Source organism: Chlamydotis macqueenii, chromosome 14 (assembly GCF_036417535.1).
Source record: "Chlamydotis macqueenii isolate bChlMac1 chromosome 14, bChlMac1.mat, whole genome shotgun sequence".
NCBI lineage: Eukaryota > Metazoa > Chordata > Aves > Otidiformes > Otididae > Chlamydotis > Chlamydotis macqueenii.
In genome coordinates, this window is record NC_141569.1 from 2652722 (window position 1) to 2678409 (window position 25688).

Below are 25688 nucleotides of genomic sequence, written 5' to 3' on the forward strand. Positions count from 1 at the left end.
GTCCAGAAGGACAGCGTGGTCCTCGATGCAGGTCCAGAGGGTTTCTGTGCACCTTGAGGGTCCCCGTGTACCTTGTCTCCGTACCCCACCCGCAGGGTGGTCCAAGGGGCTGCCCATACCATCCCCAGCCCCCGGGACATGTCACCCACCACCGGAGCAGCCAGCAGGGAAGGGGGAGGAAGGGGAAAGCTTTGCAGGGCTCATGCTGAGTTCTGCTTCTGCTTTCCAGGAGCAAGGCTGTAACAAAGAGAAACTGCCTTTCCACATCTGGCTGAACTTACATGGAGTGGCCCTGCCACACCAGGGGCTCCCACCACTCCCAGCCCCCACAATGGCTTTTGGGAGCATGGTTGAGGCAGGGGAGGACTGGCCTGAGTTGGAGCGAAGGGGTCCCCAGGAGGCTGGACCCCCACAAGGCAGGGAGCAGTCATCAGCCTCGCCATCAGGAGCGGAGAAGGGCTGAGGGGTGCTGCGAGATACCAGCCTCAAACATCCTCCGTGTGCCGGGTTGGGTAACAGCGGAGCTGCGCTAACTGCCAGCCCAACGGCTCTTGCGAAAAGAATTGCGTCAAAGGCAGCTGGGTCGGCTGGTGGTGAAAGCACAGGCTTCTCACAGGAGAGAAACCCTCCCAGTGTCCCCCTGCCACCCCAGATCCCACTGCCTTCCTGCCCCACGGCTCACTCCACATCCCCCTCGGCACAGGGCACCAGCAGCTGGACGGGGTGCTGCACCCCCAGCATCCCTGGAGCGCAGAGGCGGTTTATGGGTTCCCAGCATTTCTCCCAACCAGCCCCAGTGGCAGCCCCAGCAAGTCCCCTCATCAGCATGAAAGTTTTAACCTGTTTTCTCCAATTTGGCAGCACCTTCCCAGCACCTGCACCCTGCAGTCCTGGGCCATGGTGGATGTAGTGAACACCTCCTCTCGCCTGCAGCCAGAGGCAGAAACAGTGGATAGATCCGAACATACCCAGGAACTTCAGAGCTCTCCCTTGGCATCACAGCCTTGGGGTGCGGGTCCCACGGCAGGCTGGTCCCCCCATTGCAGTGCACGTCCAAAGGCTCGTGGTGGGGTACCAGGACCTTTGCTGGGAAGGAGAGTGATGGGATGAGCAGGGACTATGGTGGACAGCCCGTGATGGATGGAGGAGCTTGCCCGAGGGGCAGGACACAGGGCAGCCGGGCCAGGGACCAAGCACGGGGCAGGGTCATGGCTGGGAAGGGGCAGAACGAGAGGGTGGGACGGAGAGAGGGACCGGAGGGTTGGTCTGGAGGAGGGACCGGCAGTGGGAGGCGTGGGCTGGGTGCTTCGAAGGCTGCCTGCACCCCCAGCAGTTCCTGCAGGGCTGCCTGCCCGTGCCCGCGGGCCGAGCCCTGTGCCCGGCAGGGACACCTTGGCATCACCCTGGAGCCCCGAGCGGGACGACCGCGGAGCCCGCAGCGGCACTGCCGCCCTGCTGTTCCACCAGAGCCAGCCCCGGGAGGCTGTGGACCGCGCTGCGGGGCGAGAGGTGAGCAAGCACCCCGAGGGTGGCAGGGTACGGAGGGGACAGACTTGGGGACAGGGGAGGAAGGGCCAGGACCAGGGCAGTCCATGCCCACTGCACCAGCTCCTCCGCGTGGGTTCGCAGGGACAGGGACGGTGTCCACCTCCCTGTGCAAGTGCCACTGCCCGTGGGCACAGCCGAACGGCCCCAAAGGGCCACAGCACAGCCTAGCACCCCGTGGGGCCCAGTGCCCACTGATCAGGCATGGGGACATTTCGGGAGCCAGGTCCCTGTGGGGGGCTGCCTGCTGAAGCCCCAGGCGGGGTAGGCAGCAAGCAGAGCTGGCGCAGATCTCTGGGGGCGATACAAGCACAAGAAAGGGGGAAATTGCCCCATTTCAGCCCCAGGCTGCTAGGCAGAAGTGGGGAGAGCCCTTTAACCGTGTGGCAGAGACACCCAGCCCACACTGGTACGGGACATCCCCCTCCGGGGGGGGATGGCCCTTTGTGTAGGTCCTACATCAAGAGGCAGCCTTCCAGATGCACCATCCCCATGCCCTCCTCCCCACACCCTGCTCTCCCACCTTCTCAGACAACTCCCGCTGTGACGATCCCTCCTCAATGCACACCACCACACAGTGAGCCCCCTGTCCACGTGAGCATCCCCCCCGACATCGTCCGAGGGACACCACCGCCTCCGCCAACGCGCCAGCCTGCCCTCACTTCCCCATGCATCTCATGCAACCCTTGCCCGCACAGGCGGCGGGCGGGAGCCGGCAGATGCCTGCGCGGGGGCGCGGGGGCTCGTGCAGTGCGGAGGCTGGCCCGGTTGCCGCTCGGCGGGTCGGGACGCGGCTCCCGCGGGAGGGGGGCAAGGGATGCGTGGGAGCGTGCAGGCAGCAGGAAGGAAGCCTGTGCTGAACAATAGAGGGAAATGGAGGAACTGGAAAAAGACCCAGCGGCAGCACAGTCAGCACAGATGGTTTAGTGTGGAGCGGCATGATTCATGGGAAAAAGGCCCTCAGCACTCCGCAGAGAGCCCGGCAGCTCTGTCCTGGGGCTCTGCCAGCAAATAGTTTGGGGATGAGAGTCCTCGAGGGAGTGGGACCTGGCGGGCGGGCACCGTGCTGAGCAGAAGCCTTGGGCCGCGCTCCTCCGTCTCAAGCCACTCGTGCTGGCGACGGAGCACGCGGGGGGCCCCATCACGGCCAGGGGTGGGTGGAAGGCTGTCCCCCCTCCGCTTGCCCATGAGTCATGCTGACCTCTCTCATGCCCTCACCAGCAGCAAGCGAGAGAGATTGTGGTCTGGCCCTTCCGGCCACAGAGCCCTCCCCGAGCTGACCGGCACAGGAGCTCATCCCCTGGGAGGGGCCCAGCTGCTTCCCCCGTTGTCCGCTTCAGGCAGCCCCCTTCCACCTCGGACACCCCCCGGCTGCACCAGCTCTTGTCCTCCTCCCTCCCAGCCCCTCGTGCAGTGGAGCCCTGGATGCTCCAGCGTGCAGCATCTGCTCGCCCACCCAGCTCCTCTGTGAGCCCCCCGGCTGCTCAGTTCCTGTCTGGGCTCGGGTCACGGCCTTGCCGACAGAAGAGGGCCAGGATCCGGCAGCTCCGGGGAGGGGCAGAGAGGCTTGGGACTGAAGGACAACAGGATGCCGGCTTCTTGAGCCGGGAGGTGAGCGACTCCAGGGAAAGCAGCGAGGCAGGGCGACCTTCGGAGCATCCTGCACTCCCACCCACGGGATCTGTGCCCTTCGTAGCAGCTGAACCCCCCCTCTCCTCTCTCTTCCTGCTGCCTCCTCACTCCCTTTCTCTCCTCCTTCCACAGATGATGGGCTGAGCATCCGTCGCAGAGGCACCCCAGGGCCATGAGCTCCCCGTGCAGTCCTGACTCCGATATTGCAGACTGGCTGGCCACCATCCACTTGCAGAGGTACCGGGACATCTTCAAGCAGCATGGCTACCACGTGGCCAGCGACGCCACCTTGCTGGATGGTGACCGCCTGCAGCAGATCGGCATCACTGCTACCGGGCACCGCAAAAGGATCCTGAACTTGGTGGAGCAGACCCGGATGCTCAATCAGTCCCACGGGGGACCCGCAGCAGGAGACACCCATCTCCGAGCCACTGAGGTCCTGGATGCCCCCCAAGTGGGTGAGGATGCCATGAAAGCACAGCCAGGAGGGGCTCCTGACGCCTTTGGGACGCAGCAGTGTGTCACTGCACCCACCCAGGCATCGGAGAAGGAGAAGGACCCTGCTCCTGCCCTCGTGAAGCCGGTTCCCAAGCCAAGGACGGTTTTCCCTCGTTCAAAGCCGGAGCAGAGCTTGGTACCCACGCCGCCAGCACGCACCACGGCGCTGGCACACAGCCTGGGCAGCGACGGGGCACCTACAGCCTTTGTGGTACTGGAGGGATTTGTGCCAGGGGAGAGCTCCACAGATTTGGAGAGCCCGGAGCCCAGGCCAGAGCCGCCAGCTGGCCCAGGAGTAGCCGCGGCCATGGGCATGGCCATATCCCGGCTGCGAGCGCGGGAGAGAGGTCTGGAGGAGACACGGCCGCCTCCAGCTCCAGATTGTGGGCAAACGCAGGAGGCATCAGAGAAATCCCCCTTGTCCGCCCCGTCTGTCCCACCACGGCACAGCCAGAGGGTCCCAGCAGCTGAGCCCAGCCCCAGGAGCGTGGCGGAGTGTCACCTCACCTCCAACCCTCCGCTGCCCACCGCAGCCCCCCCAGCCAGGAGAGATCCATCACCGTGCCCCAGGGCAGCCTCGCAGCCGGGCTTGGGGCAGGGCAGGCTGGAGATGGTGTCCAACATCATCTATGAAGGACTCAAGCAGCCGCCAGCGCCCGCTGAGGACTCGGGAGGAGAGGATGGGCCCCAGGGTGAGGCTCTCACTCAGCCCCCGGCTCCATCCCTGCAGGAGCTGACCCAGCCGGACGACAAGCCTGAGTAAGCTGATGCTTTCCCTCGCCTCGAGGAGCAGATGGGGAGTGCAGAGCAGCCAGAGTTGAGGATTTAGAGAGCCCCCCACCCCCGGGACCCCATCCCCTACCTGCCTGTAGGTGCTGACAAAGCCCCTTCCACCACCCTCCCCATGCTTTCTCCAGGCTCTGCATGGAGCGGTCCCGCAGGGAAGCTGGGATCCCTCTGAGCCAACAGGGTGGCCCTGGACCCCCGAATGGCTTGTTCTGCCTGGAGGGAGAAGCTGCTGCCTCTCCTCTGCCCCCGCAGGCAGCAGGGCTGGGGCTCACTGGCGTGGTGAGGGGGTAGCAGCGTGAGGGTTTCGGGGCTGGTTCATGCTGGGAGCAAGGCTGGAGATGCTAGAGGGGGGCGAACTGGGATGGGAAATGTTCGGCAGCCCCAGGAGATAGCCCAGCAGATCCCAGGGTGGGGAAGAGAAGGGAGCAAGGAGGGCACTGGGAGCAGGGAGGCAACGCTGCACATCCCAGGGGGACAAAGCCAGGCTCAGCCATGGTCAGGTGCAGTCAGAGGGGAAAACAAGGTGGAAAAAACCCACAGGCTCCCACCCTGTCCCGGCCACAGCCGCAGTAACCCCTCTCCTGTTTTCCAGCAGTCCAGGCTGGCCCGGTGGGGACCTCCCCCCAGTCCCGGAGAGACCCACCGACAAGCCAGGTGAGAGTCCCCAGGGCACCGGTAGGCAGCAGGGACCTTCCGGTGTCCCCAAGGAAGGAGGGTGAGGGGGACAGCTGCACACTCTGCCTTTCCCCAAGTCCTGCCCTGTGCTCCCGCTGTGCTCAGGGACCAGTTTGGCCCTGGGGCTAAGGCAGGGACCAGCCCCACAGGGATTTGGGCTGGTATCTCTGTTGTGCCAGATGCCCTGGATGCTGGGGCGTGCTGTGGTGGGCTCGGTGGGGGGGTTCCCCCTCCAAAGATGACAGTCCTAGCTGGTCGCTGCCCTGCAGCAGGCACCACTGACTGCCTTTCCTTCCCATGTCTCTGCCCACAGAGGTTGGGGAGCCACCCGTCAGCCCCTACAGCGAGACCATCTTTGGGCATGTCGCCCCATCCCGGGAGCAGAAGGTGAGAGGAGACTGTGGGGGTAGTGGCTGTCCCCTGCCACCACTCTGCATCCCACCAGCTGCTGCGAAGTAGGGAGCTGCAGCTGGTGAGACCGTGGTGCCCGGCAGTGCCTGGCTGAGTATCAGTGCTGGGGTGGGGGGCACAGGCTGAGCCCCCTTCTCAGTGGGCCAAGCAGTTTACGGAGGTCTGGGATGAGAGAGGACAGAGGGGAGAGGAGATGTGACCAATCTCTCCTCCTAGGGTGCTGGCATCTCCTCTGATCAGAGATATGAGGCGGTGTCTGAGCTGGACCCGGAGCGAGAGGTGTGCAGGTAGGCATCACCTCCTCTGGGCTGCAGGGGCTGGGCTCGGGGTCCGGGGTTTGCATGCCAGGGGGACAGGGGACACCCCTGGGGACAACTTGAGAAGCAGTGGGGGCTTTTCCCCCACCATAGAGCTGATCAGGAGCACCTGGGATCAGGTCAGCAGTCTCAAGAAGAGCCGATGGACTCAGAGATGAGGAGCCGTGCTGGTAGGTGACCCTTGGGGGGACAGTGCTTCCCAACAGATGCTCTGGGTGCACAGCTGGGGCAGTGCCAGTGGCACTGGGCACCTGCACGCTGAGCGGAGCCTGGATTTGGCCGCTGGGAACAGGGAAACACCATGGGGGACAGGGATTGCTCAGAAATGGGACGGCTCCAAGTTCCAGATGAAGGTATGTGCAACCCCTAAAGGATCCAGGTCATCAGATCAGCTTTTGTTGTTCTGTCACACCGTGGTGGACAGTGAGGTTGTGAGGGGCACCTTTAAAATGTTTTTGAAATGTACTTTCCATAACTCCTGATAGCATCTCAGAAAGAGGAAGGAAAGCTGCTCTTCCCATTTCAGGCGGGGAGGGTTCCTTTTCCTGTGTTGCTTAGAGAGGAGGCAAGCTGCAGCTCTGTGTCCTTCGGCCCTGACCATGGCCTTGCCAGCCAGTGTCCCCCCATGCCCCTGCCTTTCTGGCCCCGGTGTCCAGCCCATCTCCTGCTCTGGGGATGAGTCACTGCAGTTTGGCCTGATCAGTGTCACAGTCAGCCAGATGTTGCAGCCAGATGACAGCCAACGTGGGCCATGGGTGGGGAACTGCAAATACCTGGGACTGGTTTTGTAAACGGAAATACTGAGATCTGCCATGGAGCCTCTGATCCAGCAGTTCAGAGCAGGGCTGGATGCTGGCTCAGGGGTCGCAGTGTCCATCCAGCAGCTCCCAGGGAGCTGGGATCCGGAGCATCCCGAGGGCATCGGCCAGGCATTTGCAGCCCTGGACCCACCAGGGACTTTGCAGCCTGGTCTTGCTGAGAAGAGATAGGGTGCGACCATCAGCAGAGTGTCAGACGTTTGCAGGTTTTTTTTTTTCTCACACTGAGCAATAACATGGTTGAGGTGTGAGGAGTTGGACAAAAGACAGAAAAGCCTTTGAAGACCTTCTGCATTGTGCTCGTGGGTGTCCTCCACCAGCTGCTCCAACACTTTCCTCCCAAGACTAACCCCATCGGTCCAACCGAGATCCCCCTGGAGCAGAGCTATGCTGGCCCCCCACGGCCCCTGCCCCTGCCACTTTGGGATCTCGCGATTCTCCTCTTCAGCACTGATTTTTCTCCAGTTCAACCAGTTCCTCATCCTACTGACCGGCACCTGGTCAGTGGGGACAAAGCCAGCATCTCCTGCAGCTCACCAGCCCACTCATTATGGGAAATATTTCCCACTCCTAAACTTCAGAGAGGCCCTCCCACCCCTTTGGCACAATACCGTACTCCTATCTGAGATATCTTCTCTCACCCTGTTCTGGGGGAATTGTGCCTGGACCATGCTGCTTTCTGGCTTGGGATCTGGGCAGTGAGTATCAGTGCTGGAGATGGGCAGAGCCACCTCAGCCAGTGATGAGATATCCTCAGCAAAGAGGACGAGGAATGTAAAATTTCCCTTAAAACTAGGAGCTGCATCTCTGAGGGTTCAGCAAAGCCTGGATCCTAGGGTGGGATTCGCCCACTTTGACGCTGAGCACCTTCCTCCAAGCTGGCGATGCTCAGCCCTCTGAAATGCTGGTGTGGAGAGCAGTGTCTGCCCTACTTCAGCCATCAGTTTCAGCAGGAGAGAGACAGTGACACAGCAGTGCCCGTGTCACCCCATGGAGCTTGGAGGACTGGGTCAGACAGCGACTTGTCAGGCATCATGGTGAGGATGCTTGGTATCAAGGTCTGTGATAAGATGATCCTCAGGCAGATACCTACCTGGACTTCTCCCCACACCTCAAGGCATCTTCCCTGCAGGAAAAGAAACACTGGGAATGGTGTGTCCTTGACAACTTATAACTTATCTTCTTACCTACCTACCTCCAGGTGCCCACTCGCAGGTTGTTTGTCTGGCCAGTGACTCCCCTTTGATGTAGCCAGATCCATCAGCATCTCCTTGGTCCCCTTACCAGCATCAGATTCCTTTCTTCCATCACCCATCTTCCATCCTCCACCAGCTCTCCCATGTGAGCACTCACAGGCTGAGACTGCCCCAAATCAGTGCACCTCAGGCATCACCCTCCAGGCTCAGCTGACCTGGAAATACCCTCTCCTTGCCCCGAGGACTCATTTGGCCCCTCAGTTGTCTTCACTGCCTGACGTCAGCTGAAAACAGAGATGACTTGACCTTTGCAGACTTGTTCCTTGGAGGATTCCTCCACCAACCCTGTCCTCAAGGGCAGAGCTGGGAGTTGGCCTGAGTCTTGGTGTGTTCCTGGGATGCTGAGAGACCCCACTCCAGCTGGGCCGTGGGCTTTGCTTGTCCCTGCCAGATGCTGCTTGTCCTCCATCTCTTCCTGGTTTCAGTAGCTGTAAATCATGGCTCAGGAAGGGACTGTCATGGATTTTCCCCTTTTTTTCTCTTGCCCTGACTCGTTCAGCAGATCTGTTTCCCACTCAGCTCTGGCACTCAAGGCTGATGTCCGCCTACGATGTACAGAGTCCTCCAGCCACCCCGCTCCCTGGCCAGTCCCTCCTGAAGAAGCTGGACACTGGGCTGGGACTCCAGCCAGGCGAATCACCCCGCCAAGGCTCTGTTACTCTAATTAAACAGCAATTTTCGTTGTGCTCTGAGCCTCCATGCCACCCATGGCCATTTCTTGTCTCTCTTGCAGACACTGGAGCCAAACAAGCCATTTTTCTTCTCCATCCACCTCCTCAGCCCTATACACCATCCCACTTCTCTGGAGCCAACTCCTAGCTTGGGTGGCTCCAGCCCAACCTCCTCCCAACAGACTTCAGGTCTTGCTTCTGTTCCACGTTGTTCAGGGACATCTGGTGTCTGATGGCCTCGTAAGGTGCCTATCCAGGGTCAAAGCACAGGTCCATACAGTGCCTTGGCTCCTACGATGAGGCAGTGCTCAAAACCAGGTGTTTGGAGAATTTATGATGAAGGGAGATGTTTGGGGTTCTTCTTCTGGTCCAAAAGAATTTCTAGCACATGGACTTGTGCTAGAGGTGGTTTCTTACATTCAGTACCCCCCAGTGGGTTTCTCCTCCATAAATTTCTCCTTCTACAACATCTCGTGGCAAGGAGTCCCACAGGTCAGCTGCTCCTTTCCCATGTGGTTCTGCACCTTGCTTCTTCTGGCTTTACCTGATGTCAACCGGCACTTGTGACTGAAGCAGTGGTGGCCAGGAGATGCCTTTCTGCCCTCCTCGTGCTGGTCATGACTTCAGAAAACTATCTCCACCACTTTCCCCACCGGAGATGCCCAGCTTGCTCAAGTGCTCCTCAGGCAGATGCTGTGACAGGGCTTTGACCGCCCTCACCTTTCTTGGAGCCTTTTCTCCATCCTGGCACTGAATACCATGAGTGACCCAGTGGCATGGGTGCTCTCCTGCTAGTGCTGAGGTGTCCTGGCTGCCGTGACTCTCTTCCTGCCCATCACCATTGCACCTGGGCAGCTCCCCTGTGAGCTCCTGGGACTGTCAGACATTTTCCAGCACACTTCCTTTTTGGGGAAAGAAAAATGTTTGACTGAGAGGGCTGAGGGGAAGGGGCAGGCTTAACAGTTTATTTTTACAGCTTCCTTTTATTGTTCTGGCTGGACAGTCTCAGCAGGCCTGGCTGGGGGTTTCAGCATGGCTTTTCAAGGAAAGGAGATGGATGCAGGAGCTCCACTGGCCCGTTTGTCCGACCCAATCCCTTTGCAAAACGTTTCAACTGGACACAAGAGCAAGCGGGAGGGTGTCGTGGCAGAAGGACCTTCCCGGTGCTGTGAACACCGGAGGGGTAGAGGGAGAAGGCAGGCTGAGACCCCTGTGAGGAGGTGGCTGGGGTGGGGGTAGAGCAGGGAGCAGGACATGAGACTGGGGAGCTGCCTGACTTCCGTTTGCTACCTGTGGTGCGAAGAGGGGAAGGAGGCGATGCCAGTGGTTTGGAGACGTGGTGGCCTGTGTGGTATTGCCCAAGGTGGAGAAGTCTATTTTGCAAGCTACCCCACCACCTCACCATCGTGTAGGACTGGCTGCTGATGGCCATGGGGCTCATGAGCACTGAGCCATTGTCCCACCCTACTCATGGAAATGCAAACACCCACATCACTGGGTGCCCTGAGGAGCTCAGGATGGGGCCAGGAGCAGTGTGAGACATCCCCAGATGGGATGGCATTGACCAGAACCCTGCATGGGTGAACAGCAGTGCTGTCGCAGCTGAGCTCCCTCACAGCCCCATTTCTCACAGGACAAGCAGTGAGTGCAGCAGCGAGGGAAGGAGTGAGGACGAAGAGACCCGGTCCCGGCTCATCAACCGCATTGTCCAGAATGACACGGAGGGGTACTCCACCGTGGAGGCACCACGGGCTGAGGGTACCCCGTTCAGCCTGCCAGCCCATCTCTACCCGGATGAAGTCCTGGATGACCTCACCATCTCCCCATATGCCAGCTTCACATCACTCTCCGAGCCCCGACCCACCATGCTCAGCGGCTGGTTGGACAAGCTCTCCCCACAGGGGTACGTGCCCACTCGTGGGACAGTCTCCATAGGTAAAGCCCGCTTGGGCAAGGCTGGTGAAATGGGCACACTGGTCACCATGCTACTGGGGCAGACAGATCTCCCCACAGGCGGACCCTCTTGGGTGCCCCAGCTGAGGTGCAAGGGTCTCTGGGACAAGGGAGGGTCTGTGAGTAGATGGGAGGTCCTTGGGGGCATTGTCCCTTTCCCAACAGCCCTGTTTTTCTGCCATCCCAACAGGAACTATGTCTTCCAGAGGCGCTACGTCCGTTTCGACGGGAAGAACCTGATGTACTTCAGCAGTGAGAAGGTACGAAGGGATAAGGTGTGGGCAGGGTGGGGAGGCTGCACCGTGCTGCTTAAGCAGAGTGCCTTGACACCCCATGAGCTGCCGTATCCCCTTTGCCTCCCCTTGTCCTTCTGTAAGGAGCCGGCACTGCTTTACTATCGCCAGGGTGGAGCCTCTCCTCTTCCTGGAGAGCTCTGAACTCAACCTCACATCACAGGAAGCCCAGGGTAGCAACGGTCCCTCTGCCAACAGGGAGCAGCAGGCAAGGGGGGTCCTGCTGACTCACAAGCTCTGGGGCAGACTGCAAATGGGGAATTTCTGGGTCCCAGTCACGGCCCCATCCCCACCTGAATCTTCAGCTCCTGCCCAGGTCCTGGTGTCCCCTGGGCTGTGCTACAAGGCAGCACCCAGCCAAGCATCTGGGGGATCTGGAGGATGTGCTGCATGGAGTTTTTCTGGCTGTGGGTGCTAGCGCTGTGAGTTAGGTGTGTGGGATGAGGCAACAACCCTCTCCTGTTCCACATGTCCTTCCATGGGGGCTCTGAATGGCCCTGTTAGGCCTGCTGTGAGGTGCTGATGGCTGCCACGCCAGTTGGGGTGACAGGCCCTGATGCCCTACTCCCGTGGTACAGCCACAATTGCAGGAGCTTGCAGGCATCACTGCCACATCCCCTTACCCCTGTGGTTATGGTGCCAGCGTGCCTGGCAAGGCAGGTGCTGGGGTGGTCGGGTGATGGAGGTACCCCACAGGAAGGGCAAAGAGGGGTAACCCTGCCTGGGGCTCATTCCAGGAGCCCTACTCCAAGGGGGTGATCCCGCTGTCCGTGATAGAGATGGTTCGCTCCACCAAGGACAACAGGTTCCAGGTCTTCACCAGCCACCGGATCTTCGTCTTCCGCGCCGAGAATGAGGGTAAGTGAAAACCCAGTTCAGGGCCCGCTGGTCCCCAAGGAGCCATCCCTGCTTCCCTCTTCCAGCCAGAGCGTCCCAGAGACAGCTCTCACCTCAACCCTAAAACGTCTGGCCGTGATGCGCAAGGGGACTTCTTCCCTGCCATGGCTGCCGGGTGCTCTGCTCCATGCCAGGGCTGTTGGGAAGGGCTCAGACCACTCCCTCATGCCTGCTCCCCAGCCCAGAGGAACGAGTGGTGCTCCACACTGCAGAAGAAGCTGACAGACCAGCGCCTCGTGGGCTCCCGGCCCCGGCCTGCCAATACCGCCCACTGCCAGAAGTCAGGAATCCTGGAGCTGAAGGGCCAGAAGTCCAAGGTGTTTGCAGCCCTGAGCCTGCCGGAGATGTGGCTGTACAAGAGCGAGCAGGTTTGTGGCTGGACCAGACACCCCACTGGTACAGAGGGTCGTGCCAACGGCAGAGAGGAGCAAAAGGGATGCAGGGATGGAGGAACCTTAGCCAGGGCTGGTGCCAAGGGAAAGGAGAGAGGAAAAGGACAGGCAGGAGAAAGGGAGTGTGGAGCAGGAAGCTGGAGATCCTGCGCAGGGCAGCTGTGGTGGCAGCCTGGGCTTGGAGACACAGCAGGTACCAGGAGCTGACCCCCTTCCCAATCTCCTTGCTATCACCAAATTATCTTCATCTCTGCCCAGCGCTTTGGTCTGAGTCACATCAAAGTGCCCCAATCTGTCACAGAGCGGGTGGATCAACGACCACGGCCGCAGGGGAGGCAGCAGGTCTCTGCCAACCCATCGCCCCCTGCCCGCTGCCCATGGGTTGATCCTTGCTTTATGAGTGTGCCTGACTCAGGGTGCGCTCAAATCCTCAGAACAGAAGGATTTGGATGGCCGGGTTTTGGGGACTGTGAGCAGAACGTGCCTTTCATTTTAAGGCAGAACACACTTGCTGAATGCTTTATGTCAGCCCACATGAAATGGCTGAGGGATGTGGCAGGGTACCAGGTCTGACCGGTCCAAGAGTAGTAGTGATGGGAGTGGAGGTATCAGGTGCAGCTCCCTGACTCCAGCCCCAGCATCGTGGGGTGGTGTGTCCATCGCGGCCAGGGTGCTGCAGAGCCAACACCAGTGTCACTCTGAATTGCAGTTCTTCAAAATGGGCATTGGCATCTGCTTGATTGAGATGCGTGGCTCCACCATCCGCGAAGCCAAGAACCGCAGCTTCGAGCTCATCACTCCCTTCAAAATATTCAGGTATCCTGGGTGTCTGGGTGGGACGAGGCGCGGGGAGCAGCCAGGTGCTGATTGCTCCAGGTCCCTGAGTTTTGGCTGTGCTGGTGCTCATAGCTTTGTGGCGGAGTCGGAGCGGGAGAAGAGGGAGTGGATGGAGGCCCTACAGGAGGTTATAGCTGAGATGCTCTACGACTACGAGGTGGCAGAGAAGATCTGGTCCAACAAAGCCAACAAACACTGTGCAGACTGCTGGGCTCAGAGTCCCGACTGGGCATCCATCAATCTGTGCGTGGTCATCTGCAAGCAGTGTGCAGGCCAGTACCTGTCCCTGGGGGGCACATGGGGGTCCTGGGGGGTGTGGGCTGGGCCTGGCTGGGCAGACAGGTTGCTGGCTGGGGTACAGGTGTGGCTTGGGTGATGGTTCCTCTGGCAAGGTGCTCACTCTCCTGCTCCCACAGGGCAGCACCGCAGCCTGGGCTCCAATGTTTCCAAGGTGCAAAGTCTGAAGCTCGACACCAGCGTCTGGTCCAATGAAATCGTACAGGTAGTGGCACTCAGGGAAGGACGCTGGGGCTGGCACGGCATGCTCAGGGGCCAGGTGGCTTCCTTGGGCAGGGCAGCAGCCCCACAGTCTCCCTTGGGATGCAGGGACACCAAGCACCCTGCTCCTCCTGGCTGGCCCTGGTGCCTGCCATGACCATGGGACTCTCCTGCAGCTCTTCATTGTTTTGGGAAACAACCGAGCCAACCGGTTTTGGGCCGCTCGCCTCCCCGCCGCTGAGGCTCTCTATCCAGATGCCAGTGCCGAGCAGAGACGGGACTTCATCTGCCGCAAGTACCGAGAGGGTCGGTACCGCCTACCCCACCCCAACTATGCCACTCAGGAGGACGTGCTCCAGGTAGGGGCCACCTTGGGTGCAGGCAGGATGCTGGGGTGCTGGGAACCACCCCAGAGCTCTGGGTCTGAGATACCAACACCTCCTGCTTGGCCTTGTGCGCCTGCACCCCTGCACCAGACAGGCCCAGAGGCTCAGGTGGGAGGTAGTGCCCTGTTTTGCCTGCCTTTGAGCACCCTGGCAGTGGGCTGGGGGTCTCCAGGAGCCAGGACATGGTCCCTAAAGACTCCTTTTTTGTCCCAGGCACTGTGTGCGGCAGTGGCAGGACCAACCCTGCTCAAGACCATCCTGCAGTTCTTCTCATCCGCAGAGGCTGGGCTGACGGCTGACCCCACTGCCTGCGAGGTGGCCCCTGTGGCTGACCTTTGCTGGGGTCCAGAGACCAAAAGGCCTAGGAACCATTCAGGTAACGAGGACCCTCGAGCCCCATCTGGTTGTGATGAGGAGGCCGTTGCCTCTGCTTCTGACAGCACTCCCCAAGGCTGGGAGCAGCCAGGGCATCAGGCACTGCATCTCCATGGGGACCCACCTGCCCCACTGCACCCCTCTTTTGGGATGGAACAAGGCAGTGGGTTCCTCTGGAGCCCCTTTTCAGGGAGCTACGTGCCTGGCATACCCCCTTACCTACACCCACATGAGTGGAGTCTCCCTGCCCCTTCGGTGCCCACGCTTTGGTGAGCGCCTGCTCCTGCCCCACAGGGAGTCCCCGCGCACAGGAGCCAGGTCTGGAGGGTGTCTATAACGAAATCACACAGCCAGTGACGCACAGCGGGTACCTGTACCGGGCCACGGCTCCCCCTAAGCTGCCGGGCACCAGGAAGAGCAAAGAGGGTAAGCGTGGGGAGCACGGGAGGGCAGCCAGCGGGGACGCCCACCTCGGTGCCGCTGACCTCCCGGTGCTGCAGACTTCCAGCGCACGTGGTGCTCCCTGGAGAGAGCCCTGGTCTTTTTTGAGACGGAGAAATGCACCGAGACCCTGGGCCACATCGAGAGCGGGGACCTCATCTCCCTGGGTGTGAACAGGCCCCAGGCACTCGCTAGCCCCAGCCCCACTGAAAGGTACCCCCAGCCGTGCCCCACTGCTTGCACAAAGAGCCCGTGGGCACACAGAGGGCAGGGACCATTGCACCCTGCTTGGTGCGATGGTCTGGTCTGGCTCTGGGTGCAGGTTCGGGGCTGGGGGCCCTGATGGGCTGATTCATCCTCTGCAGGTTTCGCTTCACCCTTGAGCTCTTCCTCACCGGGGAAAAAGTGCAGCAGCTGGGAACCGAAGGCCCCGAAACGCTGCAAGCCTGGGCCAGTGCCATTGGCAAGGTGAGCCAGCCCCAGCCCCAACACCCCATGCCACTGGTGAGTCCCTGGGCTCAGTCCCAGCTTCCCTGTTGCCATTCCTCCCAGTTCCCTAAGCTCCTCATCCTCCGTGGGAAGCCCCCATCCTCCCCAGCACCCTGCCCCCATCCCCTTGGGGGTCTGCGCTTGGGGGCTGAGCTCTTTCTTTACCCAGCTCGTCTCTTGGTCTGTCCCACAGTGGTTCACACCCGTGAGCTGTCACTGCCTGCTGGGCTACGAGTTCCAGCGCGTGGGCCAGCTGCGCTACAAGTGCATGCTCAACCCGGAGCGGTGGCAGCGGGCCTTCTTCATCCTGCAGAAAGCCCACCTCTTCATCTGCCCCGCCGAGGAGGACGGGGCTGAGGACAGCATCAACCTTCGGCGGCTGCAGGAGCTCAGTGAGTGTCGTGCCACAGGCCGGGACAGGCACCGCGTGGTGGGTGGCCGTGCGTGGCTCTGACCCTTCTACTCCTCGCCTCAACACAGGTCTGGTTCCTCCCATGGAGAAACCAGAGAAGAAGGAGCTGCTGATACTGGTAGAGATGGGGAGGTGAGTCCTGGCTGTGGGAAGGATGGGGAATGAACCAAGCGAGCTCAGCAAAGGCACTTATGCATGGGTAGATGTTGATCCCAAATCCACAGTGAGGATGCTTCTGGGGCAGCAGGGCTGTCGCCAAGGGGCTTACAGAGTTCACCTCAGCCTGAGGTCTCTCAACAGGGTAGGGTGTCCCTTGGCTCAGCTTCGCTGTGCCCTGCTCCCTGTCCCAGGGCCAGGCTGTTCAGGAGGGGCAGGAGGGGATAACCCACCCCCTCGGCAACCTTCATTCCGTCTTCTCTGCCCTTGTCGTTCTCAGGACATTTTACCTGCAGGGCTTGTCGCGGGCGGATTCGGCGGCATGGTACGCCGACATCCAGGCATCAGCAGGGGGTCGGGGTAACGGGCTGCGGGACCAGCAGCTGAGCCGGGGGGACATCCCCATCATTGTGGACAGCTGTATCGCCTTCATCACGCAGTATGGTGAGTCCAGTGCGGCGGCGGCACAGCTGGACCATCCTCCGGCACACAGGAGGCACCAAGGGGTCCAGGCAGGAGGCACTGCTCTTGGGGCATCAGCCCTGTTGGGGACTCTCTAGGCAGGATTGGACCCTCATGACCCTACGTCCCTGTCCCAGGGCTGAGGCACGAGGGGATTTACCGCAAGAACGGAGCCAAGTCCCGGATCAAGGTACTCATGGAGGAGTTTCGGCGGGACGCCCGCAACGTCAAACTGCGCATCAGCGACAACTTCATCGAGGATGTCACTGACGTGTTGAAGAGGTTCTTCCGTGAGCTTGAGGACCCCGTCTTCACCCTGGAGCTGCACCCGCAGTGGAAGGAGGCTGCAGGTACCTCCTTCACCCACCTCTGCTGGGCTGCCTGCCAGGGACCCCTAGGGCTGGTGTCCCTCAGGACGAGGTCCTCCTACCAGCCCTGGTCCCGTGTCAGCTCTGTGTCTGCTGGACTCAGGAATGGTCTACAGCTCATTTTCCTTCCTCCAGCAATCTCCTCAAAGCCTCAGCGCCTGGAGAGGTACAAGCAACTCATTCAACGCCTGCCTCGCCTCAACCGCAAGACCCTGGCTGCACTGATTGGGCATCTCTACAGGTCAGTGGGCCACCTCCTCACTGGGTCTACTGGTCCAGGCAGGATCCCCAAGGCCAGCCAGCAGCATGGAGTCTCCCCGCTGCCCAGGGAATGCTGGCTCCCATCCCTGTGAGCCGGGAAGAGCCCAGTGCCTGTGCCCTGTGCTGTCCCAGCTGGTGCTGGGATCTGCTGGAGCATGCTACTCGGGGACACCCCAAATATTCCCAAAGTCCTCCTGCAGCAAGGGGGAGTGGCAGGAGGTCTGGGAGCAGGGGACACCCCCCTGTAGGATGTAAATTTCACCAAGTGCCCAAAAAAGAGGGAAAAATCCAAATTCCCATCCCTGACTCAGAGTATGAGGTGGGGCTGTTGTCTCATTTGGTGGCAGCTGGAAACAGGAATTCTCTAGCTTGAAGTTCCCAGTACTGGGGAGCTGGGGAGCAGGGCTGCTTTTCAGGAGAGTTTGTATGAGGCAGAGGAGGGTGGCTGGGGCTGAAGCTCCATCCAGAGTGGAACCAGCCACTCACCTCTGTCCCCCTTGTCCCAGGGTGCAGAAATGTGCGGACCTCAACCAGATGAGCACCAAGAACCTGTCACTGCTCTTCGCACCCAGCCTCTTCCAGACCGATGGCAAAGGGGAGCATGAGGTCAAGGTGATGGAAGATCTCATTGACAACTATGTCAGCATCTTCAACGTAAGCTCCCTGCAGGGACATTGGGAGCCCCTTACGTGCTGGTTCCGACCACCTCCCCTTGTATCCCCCCACTCTGCCTTCCCCTGCATCCCTCCACCCTGGCCTTGTGTCCTCAGGCCATATGCCACTCCACACTGACTCCATGTGTCTCCCTTCTCACCCCACGCGCCCTTCCTCTGGCAGATCGATGAGGATCAGGTATCCCAGATGGATCTGGAGAACAGTCTGATCACCACCTGGAAGGACACCCAGGTACTAGGGATGTGCTTGCCGGCCCCCATCACATCAGGGACCCCCAGGCTGGTGGGACTGTCTGAACGATGGGGCCAATCCCAGATGCCTGCCCTGGGTCCTTGCTATCCCAAACCAGATATCTGGGGAAAGATCTTCCCCTATTTGTCTCCCCTTCGCCCATCACCTTGAGGCACCTGCCCAGGAGGGAAGCAACCCCAGCTCCCTAGGACACCATCACTTCCCCTGGGGAGAAAGGATGTGCACAGCACCCATGCCAGCATGGCCCCAAAGCCACCCTCTCTTCCCCAGCTCTCGCAGGCAGGGGACCTCATCATCGAGGTTTATCTGGAGCAGAAGCTGCCCGACTGCTGTGTCACCCTGAAGGTGAGTGCCGAAGGAGAGCCATGCCCGAGGAAGGGTGGAGGGATGCAGGCTCCCAGCACAGCCTATTCCTGGGACCCATCCTGCCACCACCCACTGCAGCTCCCCATGTGTCCGGCCCCAGGTGTCTCCCACAATGACGGCAGAGGAGCTCACCAACCAGGTGCTGGAGATGCGCAACGTGGCGGCCAGCCTGGACATCTGGCTGACCTTTGAGGCCCTGGAGAATGGGGAGCTGGGTGAGCATGGTAGGGACGGCATGGGGGGATGCTCTCAGCACATCCAGGCTGGTGAGGAGGAGGTGTGGAGTACGAGGAGGGCAGCTTGCTGCTGGGGGCGGGAGGGAAGGGGACTGGCACCAGGGAGGGGACACAGCAGTGAGAGTGTCCCTGCCTCCCCAGAGCGGCCCCTGCACCCCAAGGAGAAGGTGCTGGAGCAAGCTTTGCAGTGGTGCAAGCTTCCGGAGCCCAGCACCGCGTACCTGCTGGTGAGGAAGGTCCCCATCGGCGAGGGCAGCTGTCTCTTCACAGGTAAGGCAACCCCAGAGGGTCCTAGCCCTTACGAGCATCCCCAGAGGAGGACAGCTCTGCCTCAGCTTCCCCTTGCCCCAGCCGTCGCCCTGAAGTCATCAGGGGCACATCCCTGTGACTCACAGGAGTGCCCCCAGCCCTCCTGATCCCCGTCTTCCCCACTGGGCAGGCGTCAAGTGTGAGACCCCGAAGTGCGGGCTGCTGAAATGCCGTGAGGAGCCCCCCAAGCTGCTGGGGAATAAGTTTCAGGAGCGCTACTTCGTCATCCGGGACCGGAGACTGCTGCTGCTCAAGGAGAAGAGGGTATCCAGGGGATGCTGCAGGGATGAGCCTGCACTCCGAGGCAGGGAGGGGAAAGCTGGGGACAGCGGTGGCACAATGGTGGCTGTCCTGCTGGCAGGGAAGCTGGCATGAAGGTGGGCTGACCCGATGGATCTCCTTCCCCAGAGTGTCAAGCCAGAGCGCGAGTGGCCCCTGGATGCAGCCAAGGTTTACATGGGCATTAGGAAGAAGCTGAAGCCACCAGCCCAGTACGTGGGACCTTTCCTAGCCACGGCCTTGGGGCACGCGTCCCTTGGTCCCAGCACCCTCTGGGATCATGCCAACCCCCACTGGGACCCAATGCCATGCCAAGCCTTTGGCCCGTGGTGCTAACTCAGCCCCACAGACCCCGGGCTGTGAGTTTGGGAGTGCTGCCCCACAACCCGTCTCTCCCTTTCCCCAGGTGGGGTTTCACGCTGATCCTGGACAAGCAGCAACTGTGAGTACCTGCCCCTGCTGACCTGGGACTGGGGGAATGTCGAAACCTATCTCCAGTTTTAGTGGGAATGGGACAGCCAGGGCCAGTGCTACGGGGCCCTGGGGGTTGGGGCAGAGCTGGTGCCAGGCTGGGGCATTCAAGGGACAGAGTGGTGGGGCCATGTGCTCCTTGGCAGAAGGTGGGGGCCAGGCTCCAGGGGAACCTATCTCTGTACACCCTTCCTACCTCCCCATCCACGTCAGAACCCCTTGGAGATTCATCTTGCAAGCACCCAACACCAGACTCCAGAGGGACCTGCCCACCCTGCCCAGGTCTGTGTGTCACCCGCACGGCTGTGCTGCCGGCCAGCCTTCACGCAACACTGCTCTCTGTCTCCATGCGCCCAACACCAGGTGCTCCCGCACCCCGCATCCCACCTCCCTGGCACCGCTGGGTGCCCGGGCACAGCTGTGCATCATCCTGTCCCCATTTCCCTGACGCCGCCGATGCCAGGGCAGCGGCTGGGCACATCGTCTGCTCCCACCATGGGGCTGAGATGTTCTTCTAAGGGCAGCAAAGAGACCTGAGCCGAGGTGGCTCTCGACTTGTCCTGAAGCAGTGATTTGGGCCTGCAGGGAGTTTTGGAGGTGCAGCTTCACCAGGTGTAGCTGTGCCTGGCATCCCTGGGCTTACAGACAAGGTGGCAAGGGGTCCTGGGTGCTGCTGGCCCACCTCCCTGGTAGCTTCTCATTGACTCCTCTGCAGGTACCTGGTGTGCTCAGGGCAGGCTGATCTGTGGGACTGGACCACCAGCATCCTCAAGGCTCAGGTGGGTGCAGGCTGGCCGTGCCCTTCAGCTGGGCTGGGCTGGGACAGGAGGGGGCTGTCAGGGCAGCCCAGCATGACCCCCCCCTCCCTGCCCTGTCCTTGTGCACAGCATGACGACCTGCGCCCCGTGATCATGCGCCGGCGCTCCTCCTCCGACCTGGCCAAGCAGAAGTTCGGCACCATGCCGCTGGTGCCCCTGCATGGGGACAGCACCGACGCCACCATGCTCTCTGCCAACCAGACCCTGGTAAAGCCCCCGCAGCTACCCCTATTCATGGGTGCTCCTGCACCCACCCAGCTCTGTGCGCACATCCCGAAACAGTGTGCCCACCCTGGGGCCCTGGAGGAGGGTGCCTGCTGCCTCGTGCTGGTGAATGCTTTGGGTGTGCGTCCCTGTGCTCAGCGGCGTGTGCGTGCTGCGTGCCGTGCTTGCGTCTGTGGCAGCTCTCCGTGCGTGCAGGGCTCCGCGACGGCACGTGGGGTGCCTCACCCCGCTGCCCGTCCTCTGTCTGCCGAGGCATCCGTGACCCTGCTCCACGCTGTCACGTGCTTACCTCTGCCCGTCTCCTCTGTTTCTAGTGCCGCCTGCACACGCGAAGGACTTTGTCCATGTTCTTTGTAAGTACCCGCACACGTGGAGCATGTCCGTTGCTGGCTTTGCACCATGCAAGGGCTTGCCTGCAACATCCCACCTCGGAGTCGTGTCCAGGCCATCCTGCCCACGCTGTACGGCAGAGGAGGGGGTGCCCATTGCTCTGTGTGTCCCACACCCGGGTTTGGGGGGTCCCTGCATGGTCCCAGTGTGTGCAAGCAAGACCACAACAGTCCAGCCCAGCTCCCAGAGCTTCTCCCATTGGGCGCACATTGCCCAGAGAGGATCAACATCAGAAATGGGAGGAAATAGGTTTGAGTCCTCCTCGCCATCAGGTTATTTCTGTGGAAGCCACCAGGCTGGACCTCACCTCACCTGGCTCTGGGGATCCATCTGCCGTTCCCACCCCAGGCCACCTCTGCCAAGGGGTGCTGGGCTGGTCTGACAGCCTGGTGGCACGGACCTTGCCTTGGCAGGGACTGAAGCGCTCATCCTCCATCAGTGATGGGGGAAGAAAGGGCAGCAGTGCCCGAGCAAAGAGATTTGATGGAGGGAGGGTCCCATGCAGGCGTCAGCCCCGTGGCGAAGGGGCAAGGCTCCCTGGGCAGCGCCTGAGTGCAGGGAGGGGAAGGTGAGGGGGGACGGAGGGGTACGGCTGAGCAGTGCAGGCAGTGCCGCTCACCCTGACACCCCACCCTCCCGCAGCCCATGAAGATGCACCAGGACTCCCTGGAGGAGCAGCAGGAGAAGGAAGTGGACCCCGATCCTGTCTACGAGGAGGTGGGCAACTTCCCCGAGCTGGCCGCGCTGGATCTGGGGCAGGGGCTGCTGGCAGAGCTGTCGGCCATGCCCACCGTGGACAGGTCCAAGAAGCCGGTGCCGTTCCCCGAGCAGCCCCCAGCCACGGCGCTGCGCTCCTCGCTGCCTGCCAGCCCAGCCCAGAGGGTGGCGGGTCCCTCTGTCACCAAAGCCCTGTCCCTCGAAAGGGGCTTGGATCTGGAGAGTGACAAAGCTCCAAGCCGGGAGCTCAGACCCACCAAAACTGCCTCTCTGGAGAGGAACATGGAGCCTTCCCTGGCACTGGCCAGGGACTGGGACCAGGCGGCTGCACCAGGGAGCAGTCCCTGCACAGAGACCTCCCTGGAGATCCCCAGGAAAAGGAACATGCAGCTGCCCTCGCCCATCAACAACAAACTCATCCAGGAACTCAGTAGCGTCATCCTCAGGAAGAACGAGGGCCAGTCACCAGGGCCGGGCCAGCCGCCAGGGCCGGGCCAGCCGGTGACATGACCCGCCGTGCCAAAGGGGCAGCCACTGACGTGGGGGTCAAGTCGCGCGGGGCGGCAGCAACAATGGGTACCCCACGCTCCCACACCGTGGAGCCCGCGCTCTCTTCCTGATCCCAGAGCCGGGCTGGGAGTGGGGACCAGTGAGGACCAGGGGACCAGTGGGGACAAGGATGCTGAGCCACGGTACCGCCTCTCGGGAGGGCTGGGGATGCTGCCACGCATACTCTCGCTCACGGGTGGTGCATCCGCCATCTGGCCCAGTGCTGAGGGAAGGAAGTAAAAGGGAAAATAAAAACAGAAACGTGGTGCCTGCATGTTTCAGCGGCACGGCACCGCGTCAGGCAGGGGGCCACGTGGTGCCTGCCAGCATGGGGGAACACAGCATGATGTCCCACCCTCAGTGCTGGGCCCATGGGGCAGGGTCAGGACGCCCAAGCCATCCCCCACCTCCCTTCTTGCATCTACCGTGGTATGTGGGGCAGGGGGTACCAGGAGCAGGGCCGGCCGTGTGTGCCTGGCTCATAGCCCTGGCGATGCAGGATGGCTTCTGCTCAGCGTGGGTATTTACACCTGTTCCTTCCACCAGCAGGGAGAAATAAAGGTTTATTTGTGCTCTGGAGGGTTTGGTCACTGTGGGAGGAGTGGTGAGGGGTAATGGGGTCTGGCAGGCGAGGAAATGGGGGTACCAGGGCCAGGCACTCAGCCGGGCAACCCATGGGATGGGGCAACGGAGCAACTGCAGAACTGGGGCAAAGTCCCAGCGAACTTCAGGTCCAGGGTGGGATTTTCTGCCCAAGTCTGCTGCCAGCCCGGGACGGCGCAGCCCTTCATGCTGGGCACCGAGCTGTAGGATCCCTCCTCCCCAGGGCAGCGGGACACAGCCCAGCACCACTGAGCCCTGCCTACGGCTGGCTCTGCTCGCTGGACCTCAGGGGCAAGGCTGCTTTCTCCGAGGACCTCCCCACCGAGGTCTTGAGCCACCTTGGGCAGCAGCTGCCCGCATCCCGGACCCAGCGCCGAAAATCCTCACAGATGTAGAAGTAGATGAAGGGATCGAAGCAGTTATTGAAGGCGCCGATTGGCAGGGCCATGATGTACCAAATGAAGGTGGGGTTGTGGCACCCCGTGGCCTCCAGCATGTAGTGGATGAAGAGCAGCACGTTGCTGGGGGTGAAGCAGAGGATGAAGACCAGAAGGACCAGGGCCAGGACATGCACCACCTGCCTATAGCGTCTCCCCTTGGCCAGCAGCCGTGCCAGGATGCAGCTGTAGGAGATGGTCATGAGCACGAAGGGCAAGCCAAAGCCCAGCCCCACCAGGGAGAGGAAATAGTAGACGAGGGACATGTGCTCCTCCTTTCCTAGGACATCGTGGCACGTCGTGATGTTCAGGCTCGAGACGTGATGTAGCTGGGAGCGCATAAGCAGAGGGCTCATGCCCAGTCCTACCAGCAGCCAAATGCCCACACAGATGCCCGCCTTGCCCCACGTCCAACTGGAGCCCTTCCACAGGAATGGGTGCACCACAGAGATGTAGCGCTCCAGGCCGATGCAGGTGAGGAAGAGGATGGAGCTGTACATGTTCCCGTAGAAGAAGGCCACCATGGTGCGGCACAGGTAGTCCCCAAAGGGCCAGTGATTGCCCAAGAGGTGGTAGGAGATCTTGAAGGGCAGCAGGAGCACAAAGAGCAGGTCGGCACTGGCCAAATTGAGCAGGAAGAGGGTGCTGGAACATCTCCTGAAGTTGGTCACCAGGACCCAGCAGGCCAGAGCGTTGGCCGGCAGCCCCACGAGCAGCACCACGGAGTAGAGGGCGGGGAGGAGGCGGGTGGTGAGCGTGCTGTTGAGAAAAGCTTCCTCGGAGGCGCTGGGGCACGTGTCCCTTTCTTGAGGAGTGAGGGGGATCAAGACTCGCCCTTTGCCATGCACTGCGGAGGACACAAGGCATCAGGCTCGGCTGAGAGCCCCCTCCCACTGCCCCTTCCCACTCAGGACCACGCAGGAGATGTCACCCCTCCCTGCAGAGCCACCAGCAAACACAGAAGCTGCCATCTCCCTGCCCCACGGCAGGGGACAGCCTGGGGCACGGGGCCCGTAACACCCTTGCCGCCCTCGCCGCGCGGAGCCGTGCCACATCCTGCGCCATCCACGCCGTGTGCCTGGCAGTGCCACCGCAGCTGCACCCTCCCGGCCGATGCTGTGCCCACAGCCCAGACGGGTTCTGCTCCCACGTGCCGCTGCGAGGACACGCGGCTCTGTCCGTGACGCTTTTCCCACTGAGCCCGGCACAACGGGTCAACAGGGATCGAAAGGGCAGACGGGAAACCCACACCAGGACAGGGTCGGGATGTGGCCACCCATGCTAGGATGGGAGATGTTGTCCCACCGGGGCTCCTCCCAGCCAGCCCCCTGCCTCGGCCCCCCACCGCAGCCTTCCTGCGGTCGGAGACTTTTCGCTGCACACTCAGAACAAAAGCGAATAACAGGAAGGTCCCGGGACATCAGACAAGCAGCTCCTGATCAAATCCCCTTTCTGGCTTGCTCAAAAAACGCAGCTGGGCTCTGCTTCCCCGCACATCACCCCCAGCTCCAAAAGCTCCACACGGGTGGTCCCCAGGACACCCAGCCCCAGGGAGCTCCGGTTACATCCAAGAGGTTTCCTGTGACCTCTGCCACCTCTCCGCAACTAGGGAACAGGGGAAATTCGATGCCAAAAGGGAAAGGGACAGCAGATTTTCTGATTTTCACTTGGATTTTCAACGTGGATACCCAGGAAAGGCAGCAGCATCCTGAGCTCTCACCGTGGCAGCCACCTGTCCCCTCCAAGTGTCGCAGGACATGGCGTCAGGATGTCCCAGTGAGGTCTCCCTGCCCTTCCCCATCATCCCCCAGACCCACCAAGGCACTTACTTGGGGACACCTGGGAGGCCGAGCTGAGCCAGGCACAGCTGAGCAAGAGGGTGACGCAGGCAGCAGCGTAGCCGAGCGAAGGCGCCAGGCGAGCCATCTCTGCGGAGTGGCCTGCGCACGAGCTGCATCCGCACAAATGTCACAGGCAGGGCTGGCCTCACCGTGCGTCACCACAGCAGGACAGACACCAGCCCACTCCTCGCTGGCACCCTTCCTCTTCCTCCTCCTCCCCCTCGCACCCGGGGACTGCCACGTCCCTGTGGTCCGAGCAGCCAGACAGGAGGCGGGGAGCAGGAGATTACCGCCAGCTGCTGCCGCCACCAGCACCCAGGGGACGTCACGGAGGCCGCGGTTATTTCCAGCTGCCGGCACGCAACGGCACAGCTGTGAGGAGGAGGAAGCAGACATAAGGCAGCCCTCAAAAGACATCGCAGTGGGGCCGGTGGAGCTGCACAAGTCCCAGGAAGGACACACTGGGCTCCTGGCCTGGTGACATGTGCCCCCACCCCATGGCAGCACTCCAGGGGCACAGGGCACCCTGCCCGTCCAGGACCAGATGTCCCCAAGGATCAATCCCCTTGGTCAGGTTGAAGGCTGACATCATCCTCTAGATGGGGCCACCCCACGTTGTCCCACACTGCCGTCACCATCCTGCCACCCAAGTGGCTGCTGGGTGGCCCTCGGTCCATTTTCCTGGCTC

The 25688-nt window shown here is 61.4% G+C and overlaps 2 protein-coding genes across 2 annotated transcripts; one reads left to right on the forward strand and one right to left on the reverse strand.

Moving 5' to 3' along the window:
* The first annotated feature begins 1329 nt into the window (after positions 1-1329).
* Positions 1330-22698, forward strand: ARAP3 (ArfGAP with RhoGAP domain, ankyrin repeat and PH domain 3). The gene is made up of 34 exons (XM_086758758.1): positions 1330-1509; positions 3310-4434; positions 5057-5118; positions 5453-5526; positions 5767-5837; positions 10246-10515; positions 10756-10825; positions 11596-11716; positions 11936-12123; positions 12857-12963; positions 13057-13256; positions 13401-13486; positions 13659-13841; positions 14082-14244; positions 14538-14669; positions 14744-14897; positions 15050-15152; positions 15367-15565; positions 15654-15717; positions 16022-16185; positions 16341-16553; positions 16707-16812; positions 17339-17486; positions 17670-17738; positions 18030-18104; positions 18226-18340; positions 18503-18631; positions 18801-18934; positions 19079-19161; positions 19356-19391; positions 20136-20199; positions 20308-20445; positions 20778-20816; positions 21496-22698. Exons 2-34 carry the CDS (start codon positions 3350-3352, stop codon positions 22078-22080), a joined length of 5430 nt encoding a protein of 1809 aa, XP_086614884.1. The 5' UTR covers positions 1330-1509; positions 3310-3349; the 3' UTR covers positions 22081-22698.
* Positions 22669-25291, reverse strand: LOC104481835 (proteinase-activated receptor 3). Its single transcript, XM_010123149.2, has 2 exons — positions 24989-25291; positions 22669-24006 (listed from the first exon to the last, which is right to left on the reverse strand). Exons 1-2 carry the CDS (start codon positions 25083-25085, stop codon positions 22982-22984), a joined length of 1122 nt encoding a protein of 373 aa, XP_010121451.2. The 5' UTR covers positions 25086-25291; the 3' UTR covers positions 22669-22981.
* Between the last annotated feature and the right edge of the window lie 397 nt (positions 25292-25688).